General features: G+C 38.0%; 2 protein-coding genes and 1 long non-coding RNA gene across 4 annotated transcripts; 2 read left to right on the plus strand and 1 right to left on the minus strand.

The window, feature by feature from the left end:
* On the plus strand, positions 1–1,688 carry LOC108677147. 2 transcript variants are annotated; one of them, XR_001931233.2, is made up of 3 exons: positions 1–20; positions 108–236; positions 1,647–1,688. It is a non-coding gene; the product is annotated as an uncharacterized LOC108677147 (long non-coding RNA). The 2 variants fall into 2 exon arrangements; XR_001931232.2 differs by lacking the exon at positions 1–20 and adding an exon at positions 26–50.
* Positions 1,689–1,760: 72 nt separating this feature from the next.
* On the plus strand, positions 1,761–4,483 carry LOC108677149. Its single transcript, XM_018165308.2, has 3 exons — positions 1,761–1,785; positions 2,123–2,240; positions 2,622–4,483. Exons 2-3 carry the CDS (start codon positions 2,151–2,153, stop codon positions 2,877–2,879), a joined length of 348 nt encoding a protein of 115 aa, XP_018020797.1. The 5' UTR covers positions 1,761–1,785; positions 2,123–2,150; the 3' UTR covers positions 2,880–4,483.
* Positions 3,891–8,077, minus strand: LOC108677148. The gene is made up of 6 exons (XM_018165307.2): positions 7,917–8,077; positions 6,939–7,165; positions 6,660–6,782; positions 6,086–6,172; positions 5,622–5,784; positions 3,891–4,423 (listed from the first exon to the last, which is right to left on the minus strand). The coding sequence occupies exons 1-6, from the start codon at positions 8,001–8,003 to the stop codon at positions 4,298–4,300; spliced, it is 813 nt and encodes a 270-aa protein (XP_018020796.1). The 5' UTR covers positions 8,004–8,077; the 3' UTR covers positions 3,891–4,297.
* Positions 8,078–10,856: the final 2,779 nt, after the last annotated feature.

Consider the following 10,856-nt stretch of genomic DNA (forward strand, 5'->3'; position numbering starts at 1 on the left):
GTCTGCTGCAGTAGTGGCAGGTATGGCTGCGTCTGCTGCAGTAGTGGCAGGTATGGCTGCGTATACGCCGCGTGTCACTTCATGCATTAAGGCGCTCAACATTACAGGTGTGAGCGACGTGTGCGGACGTCTGGTGAGCGCCATGCTCACGCAGGTGTCGCCCCCAGTCATCCTAACGCGAGTGCTGCGCCAGCCCTCAGCCTGTCAGGCTGACCACGTCTTCACGCTAATGCAGGGTAACTTGTCTTGCATTCCATTATCCATTCACTTATTTACATTCCAACATTCATTTAGATATTTTCTCTCCATGCATTCCATTATCCATTCAGTTATTTACATTCCAACATTCGTTTAGATATTTTCTCTCCATGCATTCCAACATTCACTTGCAATTTTTCATCGCATGCAAGCCAATAGCCATTGAGATTTTAAGGCCTGAGCACTTATATTTATGTCCTGATTGATTAAAGGTATTACTGAGAGCTCTTACATTCACTCAGAAACTGGTGCACTCCTTTAAATTACGTCAAAGCTCCCGTAGATGGCCGTTGTGTCGTTAGCCTCCAAAATATGCATTTAATCTTAGTGTATTACGATGTTGTTTCTTTGATTCATATTTCCCGTCTCTCTTCCCTATACTTTTTTTACCACTCACACGTTCCACCCACTCTCTCACTCACACATGAGGACCTGGTCAATTTTCGAAAAGTCATTTGGCTTTAGCTCTTTAACACCAAAAATTGGATGCTTAGGAAGGTTAGACTTGGAAATATTTTTCCCAACAAAAGTTTCTCTCTATTCCTAAAATAACGCGTTTCACATTGCTCAAAACAAGTAATGCTGCTTCGGATGTGACGCACCGAAGCGCTGGGGTGGAAATTCTGGTGGCTAATTGGATTTAGGAATAATTGGGCAGTAGGAATCATTAAATGACATCATCACATGATAATAGCAATGTTTAATAACGTCTAATTTACTTGGCGGTCATTATTAGATTTAAAATAGGGATCCCTTATTTTTTGTGGTCAAAACTGGTTGTCATTTCACGCCAACTGGTTAATCGTGCTATCGCCCCTGAGGCAGAACTGCTCATATCTCGTTAATAAGTTCATCCTTTACCAAAAAAAAAAGATGAATTTTCATCCTCAATTTTCGAAAAATTATATTGTGTCCTGCCATTAAACTTTTCATAAACTTCCATTTTTCACCGAAGATATACACTTGAATTCATGATCTTTTTGGCTGCTACAAGGAAGCTCATTATTTTAAACTGCCGACGAATAGCTCTGTACCCTTGACCAGCATTTTTCATCGGAGATCTTTGGGCTGGTTTGTTTTCAAATGTAGGAATCATCTAAATCTCAAATGTCCAATTATTTATCCTTGCTTGGCTTTTCAAAATTTTGTTAATTTCTATGAATTTTTCTGCTACTTTTACTGACATAACATTCTTACCTACTCAATAGTCTTCAATTGATATATGCTTGTCTGCTGCCTAGGTCTGGCCGTTAGGTACTGGTACCTGATATTTGCTTGCCTGCTGCCCAGGTCTGGCCGTGAGGCACGGGTACCTGATATTTGCCTGCCTGCTGCCCAGGTCTGGCCGTGAGGCACGGGTACCTGATATTTGCTTGCCTGCTGCCCAGGTCTGGCCGTGAGGTACGGGTACCTGATATTTGCTTGCCTGCTGCCCAGGTCTGGCCGTGAGGCACGGGNCCTCGTGTGGCCAGCTGTGTGTGTTCAGGTGAGTCATGCCACCTCGTGTGGCCAGCTGTGTGTGTTCAGGTGAGTCATGAAATGTCGCGTTGTCAACTGCAGATCTTTAGTAGAGTATTAATCCACTTTGTGTTCAGGTGTGTGTGACATGCCCGAGTTTTGACTGCTGCATATGTTGAGGGAGTGAAGCAAGATCTCAACAAATGCTACAAAGCTGGAAACTTTATCCAAATAAGGGTTTTCTCTGCAAATTTGCTAGTCATAACTTTTATCAGGATTATTTGAGTTTTTTTTGATGAATCATGACCGCGCAGCCACATCAATATTTTGTTAAACTCCAAAATACATGTGTTCCATTGATACCTAAATTTATGTGTGCCATTCATGCCTAAATTTATGTGTGCAGGTGCGGACACTCGTACCACGAACGCTGTATGGACGTCACTACAACTCGCACCTGCCATATATGTGCCTCTTACCTGCCTACTCGACAAGAACAAGTCACTCCTCGCGCCCCAGCCTCGGTATATTAGAAAGAGGAATCTTTGTTTTAACCCAATTTTCCGGTTCAAGGGATCAGCAGCGCTTGAGAAGTGATTTTATATTCCTCGTGTTCCAAGAAATGTTCTTTAGTTTTCAACTCTCACATTTGGTAAACATTTTCTCTTATGAGAGATTAATCTTCTTGGCTTGACATTGTGCTAATTAGGCTTTACGTTTAAGAAATTTGCACCATGTGTCAGATCACCCTAGCATGGCAGGTACACATGCTCTTAACCTATATCTCTGAGAGCCTTGATGAATTACTCAGAAAATATGTCAACTGAAAGCCTCAATACTAAATGTCTTGGTCTTATGCTAACGTAAAATGAAAATTAAAGTGTTAATCTCTACGCCTCCTACAGACTTCAATAAATGAAACAAAGCAGACATTGAATGAAGACTTGAAGACTGGCGAGCTGACCGCAAAGCAGCGCGAGGCCGTGGGCAAGTTCAACGACTTGGCTGAGCGTGGATGTCGAGTGACGTTGCTGGCAGAGCTCGCCGCTCAGCGTCAGGCACCTGACGCAGCGTATGGCAGTGAAGTCGAGTCCTCAGCGCTCCATATCAATTGGCTCTCTAATAAGTTCCCTTTGAGGCTCGCACCTCCTCCACTGCACTAGCGACTGAGGCGCACCTTTCGCTTTAATAACAAGTCTTTATTTATATGCGGCGATACGCCACCAATGGCAGAAAATAAATATACGAACTACACTAATTTTTATGTACATACTGAATGTACCATGAGAAGTTATTATCATTCATATTAAACCTGCGTCTTATTAGTATGCGACTCACTCTGTATGTACCTACATACTGAATGGACCGTGAGAAGTCATTGTCATTCATACGAGTCCTGCGTCTTATTAGTATGCGAATTCGAAGCAGGTCTTTGGAAATATCGATTCAATTATTTTTAATATTTAATTTTCTGACTGGAACTCGTAAAATGACTCCAATGTTATTTTTCGTCCTCTCACAGATTGTTGCGGTAACTTTAGATAAGTATGTGTTATTTATTGCGTATAGAATAAAGAATTTGTACGTAGACAAATACCTTATTGATTTTCTCTATCATTCAGGTTTTATTTAATCTCAGGCCTTCAATGAAGAGGTACGTTATTGAAATTCCTCTTTCTGCAGCAAGTTGTTTACCAATTCATCATCGTCATGAATAATGAATCTTCATTAATCATCCTGAGTGTGGAAATGTAATGCCATGAATAATAATCTAAAGACATTTATATTCTCTCAGACTTACATAATCTGTGCCCATTATTTTAAAATTTTTACCGAAGAATGTAATTAAATTAATGAATCACTCGATTCATTATTCGATGGACGTGTCGGTAGTTTACTCCTCTTGTGACAGGACCAACAAAATGACATCACAAGAAGGAAGGTCTGATTTGGCGGTTGCGGGCGCGCATATTAGATATCACCCGAATTTCAGCTTGCCGAGCAACGTAAAATTTGCTACCGTGCCTTTCAAGACGAAGTAACAATTCAGTTAGTCACGGTTTTTCTCCTCTAACTAATGGGTGCTTGAGCAGCATTACGTCAATTATCTATCGCTTGCGGTCGCGTGAATTTCAAGTATAAAAACGACAAAGTAGGGAAATGAAACGAGACGCTCTTAAGGCATGAGTTGCGAGATCTTATGAACGAAACACCAATCGAAGAGCTTAGTTCTTAACAAATACGGCCAACGACTCCTCGGTCCTCATCTAGGTATTAACGGATTAGAAACCTGAGACAGCATCAAGATCTAAGAAAAAATACTGGATTCGCTTCAGCCAATTACTTAATTTATAGAAATTGAACTACCTTTTGACTATTACTTAGGTTCTAACGTTAGATACTTAGTGATGATAAAAGTGCCAGCGCAAAAATTCAAACAAAATTGCCAGGAATGCTACAAAAGCTCCACGAATAAGCCGACCAGAAAATCTTGCAGCGATGCAGGTAAAGCTAGCAGATATTTGTACCAAGTTAAAGAATCACCTGGAGAACGAACATGGCTATGACTGCTAACTCGAGGTTACCATTCATCGGCTTTAACATCAGACTCCTCGTTTTCTTTGCTTTCCCTTTCTTCAGCTTTGTTCTCTTCAGATTCTTCGTCACAATTATCTTCCGTCTTTTTCTCCTCAGATGTTGTGTCCTCCTGTAACATTACATGAAAATTAAGCAATACAGTCCGAGCATGTAAGGCTCGGTAATTATGCCCTGTTTGTAACTTCATTATCCTTCACAATGTAAGTCTCTTCACATTCCTATAAATTCTTTAAATAGCATCCAAAACATGCAACGGAGTTTTTCAACAGCTTTTAGCTGCTTTACTGCTGATTAAACATTTTACTTGAAAGAGTTTGTACGTGAACAAGTGGACCTTGGAGTATCGGATGACGGGTAAAATTACTCTAGTTTGTATATAGCACCAGATGCCTCTAATTCGTCTAGATCCTAGAGAGAACGGAGTGCTTTTGAACTACAAGGAATTTTCGACCAGGACTGAATGCATGTCGTCGGGAATTAACACGTTGACTACGAAGTGGTACATATGCGTACCACGAAATGTATTTCTCCAGGACGTAGTGGTACATAATTCAGGTTGCCTAAAATTGGCAAAATCCAAGAACAAAAAAGGCCGATAACTCAAAATATACTAGTTTATTTGTAGGTTCCACTATAAAAATTCCATTTATTTTCTTTTTGCAGTATTTAGAATTTAATTAGGAATTACCCCTATCATAAATTTTAGCCGGCCAACGCAATTGAGAAAAAGTCACGGAATTTGTTCGGAAAAAATGACCGTCTGGCAACTCTGTTTAAAAACAGTACAAAAAAATTAAATAATAGTACAAGATAGATCAATCGTAGTCAACGTGTAAAGGAAATGAATTTTGATTAAAAACTCCAGCTTTCTTTCATCGCATTGAACATCTATGTTCAATGCGAATAACAACATAATAACAGGCATACAATATTTTTCATGTCCATCGTTAAAGGATGGAACTCTTTTTACTACTGACATACAATGCATGCCTGCAACAATCATTTTATAATAGAAGCGGACACGAATTATATTCAGCACAGGAGTTATAACTACACCGAATAACCTCATCTTAAATTATCAAGCTGGTTGCAGACTAGTCACAAAGCCTTCTACAGAATCAAATGCACAAGGAAACCATTCATTAAAGTCCTTGATTCAGATCATTGTGAGCAAATTGTGTTACTCCAAACCTACTTTGCTGCAAACAGATATCTTCATGTTGTTTACGGACAATCGACAACTCTTGCACAGCCTGATAGTAGTGAACCTCAAGTGCGATGATGATCACAACAGTTGTGAAGAATACCTTTGGTTTTTTAGGCGATGGCTCCTCGTGGACTTTAAAGCGATCTTTGCCTTTGAAGTCGAAGTCACAATGCAAGCGCTGTCCATAGATGCCGTCCTTGATGACCTTAGCCCTCGCAGCGCGGCATTCCGACTCGCTCGAGAATAGCACAAAAGTGTTGTACCTTGATAGGAAAAGTGTTTTAGAACGCACACAATTTCTTGAGTGAGTAACGATCTCCAGCAAACATAAAATATAAACATTCTCTGAGGTACACAAATAGAATACATGAATATAATATTATAGGCCTTAGATCTTTAATCCTTGGATCACGTCATAGTGCAGCAACTACTCGCAGTTCCTTAAGCATTTCCCAGACATGAGTACAGCAATGATTTAAAATTTTCATCATGCATGTTGCGCGTACAAAATTTCTGTAGAAGTTTTCATTTGGCTCTCAGCTTCCCTGAACTAAAACAACTTACTTCTCCCTGCGTATCTCCTCAATGCCGGGCAACAGGGTTCTGATCATTTCATCTGTTGTTTCTGGCTTCAGGGACCCAATGTAAAGTCTGCAAAAACAAATTTTCATAAATTATCACAATCCATACTTGTTGTGAATTTAAAAGTTAACCTAGGCGTTATCATACTTCTATTTCCTGGCAGATGCAAATCATTCATAAAAATTTGGCAATGGTTGATTAGTTTCAGAGAATAGTGGGCAACGGAAGCTTGAAAGCTACACACTGCCCTCTCATAATGAGGATTTTATTCAACAAATAAAATTCACTTACGAGTCATCTACAAAAACCATTTAATCAATAAATTCAAAATGAGCAATGTTAAATTTAGTCTAGGTAGGTACTGTTTTTATGTTATAAAAAATTGTTAAATTGTTATCCTTGCACCACAAACTAACAGCAGCTCATAATGAAAATGTTACCAAAATTTATAACCTCAGTAATCAGTATGAGAAGTAAACTGATTTTTGTGCCATGTTCCTTGACAGCTCTTCAAATTGATTTTATGTTAGAGCAAGAAAATATAACCAAGACTCACACATTCTTCTCAGTGATGTCAAGTCTGGATGCCAATACTTTCTTGCCACCCAAGTTTGAGTTGTTTAGCTTTGCTTGCAACGCAACCGCAGCTTCTTCTGATTCACACTCGACAAACGCACACCTGCAACCATTGAACAAGAACTTAATGCAATTTATAACGAACAATTAGGCAATTAAAAATTTGAAAAAAAGAGCTTCAGCTTCATAACATCATCTTCAATCTGAATGAAGGTTATATATGGTGCAGATGTTTCAAAATTATGAATTTCAATCTTACTTTTGCATTCTGATGTCATGAGCATCTTCAAATTTTTGTAAAATATGTCTGTCTCTCTTGAGGGAGAACATTTCTGGGAATTGGAGCACAACGCCATTCATGTTGCTGTGTGTCTCTTCTGCCTTATTTGCTGCTGCTGCTGCAGCTTTAGCAGCGGAAGCAGCAGCAGCGGCTGCCACTCCAGCAAGAGTGCCATTCTTCTTTGGTTCATCTGCTGTCTCATTTTCCTGCACAAAATTAGCATTGATACCATTAAAATCAAAGAAAGTAACCATATCCTGCACGCAATTTCAAAGATGAATTTTACAAATAACATGAAGAAATGAAAAGTTTCACTTCCTAAGTCCTACTTAAAAGCTGCACATTTGCAATTGTCTGCAAATCAACTGTCAAACTGAAGACTAGCATAAAACAGTTTGAAAGCAAGAAATTACTCCGCCAGATGGGTTCTCTTTGAATACAATGATTTACAACCTTACATGCCTATAATGAGCTGAAACCCTGCCTAGTAAACCATCGAGGTGGAAAAAATATGCTACTAGTACCATGTTTAGTAGCTGTACAGTGTACAACCCTGGGCACTGCAAAAAACAGTACAGTAGATCAGCATGGAAAGTGTTGATAGCAATTGATGATAAATTGGACATTAGCAAGAAAACGTGCAGCCAGCATATGGGTTTTCAACTTGCTTGAAAAGTGCAGCCAAACTAAAAATAATTCTTCCTCCCCTATTTTACACACATACATATGTGTTCAAGTGTTACTTCTGTAGAGGATTGGAGTCTTTGCCATTTACTCCAATGAGAAAAATAGGTTTACATTACAAAGAACTGTTATATGAACCAAATTTCTGAACTAATCAAGTTTGCCATCAGAGTTCCACAGTAATGGAACTTGAACAATCACCACATGCATAGATACTTGCACCTGAGATACTTGCAATTAATTGACAGGTTCAGAGCAAGTTAAATGTGATACCTTGTTGGTCTCATCACTTGGAGCCTCAATAGGAACTTTGTCTGTAGATTCTTCTACTTCAGTTGTTGTAGGAACTTCCACTTCCATCTTCAGTTTCTTACTTCAATTATGAGACTAAATAGGACTAAATTCTGCAATCAAAATCACAAAGATTTAATATATAAACAGCAGATATCTATTTTTGACATTTGCTTTATGATTGGAGTTGAAGTTGCAAATTAATATAATTAAAATATGATTCAATGTTAATGGAGACAGTTAATTATACTCCATAGCATGCAAAGTTTAAAACAGGCTCAACACAACAAGTCAAGATTAACTTGCACATGGCACATGAATGGAGTAAGTAATTAACTAGGAATAGAACTTTAATTTGTTCGAGGGAGGAATAAATATAATGCAATGGAAAATGTCTTCTTACTAAGGAAGACACAGTCAAAGCTCCCATATAGATAAAATTATTAGGAATTTAAATAGAATGTTGCTATTTTAATTATGTTCCTTGCTGTTTGGGATTTTCTTTAAAGTATTATTGTACTTCCATGTCTAGACCAAAGAAAAAAGTTTTTATCAAACCTTCAATGACAATTTTACACAAAAAATAGCAAGAAAAAAAAAATCATTATTGACTTTATGCACCAGAGCCTGAGTTTCAATTCCCACCCAGTGTGCTAATAAATTTTTGAAAAAAATTATTTGAAGAAAAAAAAAGAATAAATCAGTAGCAGGTGGATGCTTCAGACCAAAGTAAAGTGAGAATAGTTAAAGATTTCTATGTTGGATTGAGATAAAGGTTACAACAATTTGGCAAAAACTATAAAAATAGAGACTTGAGTTAGTGCCATACATTGAACAATTGATGTGAGATACTACATTAAAAGGTCTGAAGCATTACTTATGAGATAGTCTCAGCATAGAATTGAGGAAGCTCAACTATTGGTAAAATATAATAATATTGTTTAAGGGGGTCATCTACCCTCCAGAAAAACTTCCACATTTACCAATGGATCTTTCTGAAACTTCACACATATATGTAAAACCGAAAAACAAGTACATTTTGTTTGTATGATTTTTTTCAGAAAATTCATAGAAAATGCTAAAAAAAAGGTTGTACTTTAAAAATCTATCTCCTCCTACAGTTTTCAAGCTACAGCATCAAAAGAATACCATTCGATTTGTAAAGACCATACCAATCGAGTAACACAGCCCAATTTTTTATTTTTGCCTTAGTGTTTTTTAATGGTATTTTCCCATTTTCTTCTGATTTTCCCCTCCTCACCCCCTCCCCTTTTCAATCCAAACTATGCACAAATGTAAAAAAAGGGCTTCGTTACTCGATAGGTATGGTCTTTACGATTTGAATGGTTTATCTCTCATTGATGTAGCTTCAAAACTCTAGGAGGAGATAGGTTTGCAGTGACAATAAGTTAACTTTTCAGTGGAGTTCAAAAAAGTCCCATGTGCATTGGAATAGGCACTCATTGTAGCAAGGATACAAAACTAAAAGTTACTGGAGCTTGATTCCAGTCAAGGATGGTGGGAACAACTGCATGCACACCACCCCATACAATGCCAGGCGGGTAACAGAAGTGCAGCTCAAGCAGACACTCTATTTGAAGTGCTCGACAGCTAATTTCCCAGTATCTTAGATGTTAAAGAACTCCACCACCCCCCACAATTGCGGGATCTGTCGTGAATGCATAAATCAATGTAGAGATGATTTTGGTACTGCTGGATAGGTCAGAATGTCAGATTTAAGATGAGTATAAAACCAAAAAATGCCAAATTTACGACTTTTAGGGTAGGTACCGTAAAATGGGGTCACTTTGACTCCCGGGGTAACTTTGACCGATTTTTGTTTTTTTAACAAAAACCCACAAAACTCAAAAACTATTTGACATAGAAAAATTTTGTTGAGGGCCATTTAAGGCCTAATACTCAGGCTACGTAACACAATAGAGAGATTTGAAAAGTTTGCATATCTAATAGGTTAACAAATTGAAAATGTGACCCACAAAAAAGAGCTATTATTTAAAGCCTGTTGGAGAACCCCCTCCAATTTTTTTATTTTTTGGTAAAATAACTCCAGGTTTTGATGCATTGTAGTAGAACTCTTCTAGTTACATATGAAAATGACAAATTTTAGGCAAGTGTCACTGTTTGCAAATGGTGGGTGCCACCCTTCAATGGGGGAACTCTGACCACCTAATGGCAGCCATGATGGGGTAACATTGACCGGCTTGGAAATCAAGTTAAAATTACCATAGGTACCTATACAACATATTTTATGTTTGATACACCTATTAATGTTTTTCCTTTATGTTTCAGACTCTACAAAATCTTATATATGGTAATTTTAACTTAATTTCCAAGCCAGTCAATGTTACCCTGTCACGGCTGACATTGGGTGGTCACATTTTGCCCGTTGGGGGGCAGCGCCCCCAATTTGCAAACTATGACACTTTCCTAAAATTTGCCATTTGCATATGTAACTAGAAGAGTTTTACTACAATGCACCAAAACCTGGAGTTATTTTACCTAAAAATAAAATTGATTTTACCACCCAGTCAATTTGTCAATGAAACCCCAAAGTGGGGGGTAACAAAGACCATCACTTTTTTTGAAATTACATCAAAACTATGAGAGGCAGGAGCCAGCAATTTATGGAGAGTAGAGCTAGTATACCGTAAAATGGGGTAACTTAGACCGGCGGGGTAACTTAGACCACTTTAGTTTTTTTAACAAAAACCCCCACAACTCAAAAACTATTTGACATAGAAAAATTTTGTCAATGGGCCTTAAAGGCCTAATACTGAGGCTACATAACACAATAGAAAGATTTTAAAAGTTTGCATATCTAATAGGTTAAAAAATTAAAAATGTGACATACAAAAAAAGCTATTATTTAAAGCCTGTCAGAGTACCCCCTCCAATTTTTTT

The sequence above is a fragment of the Hyalella azteca genome, unplaced genomic scaffold (assembly GCF_000764305.2).
Source record: "Hyalella azteca isolate HAZT.00-mixed unplaced genomic scaffold, Hazt_2.0.2 contig6710, whole genome shotgun sequence".
NCBI lineage: Eukaryota > Metazoa > Arthropoda > Malacostraca > Amphipoda > Hyalellidae > Hyalella > Hyalella azteca.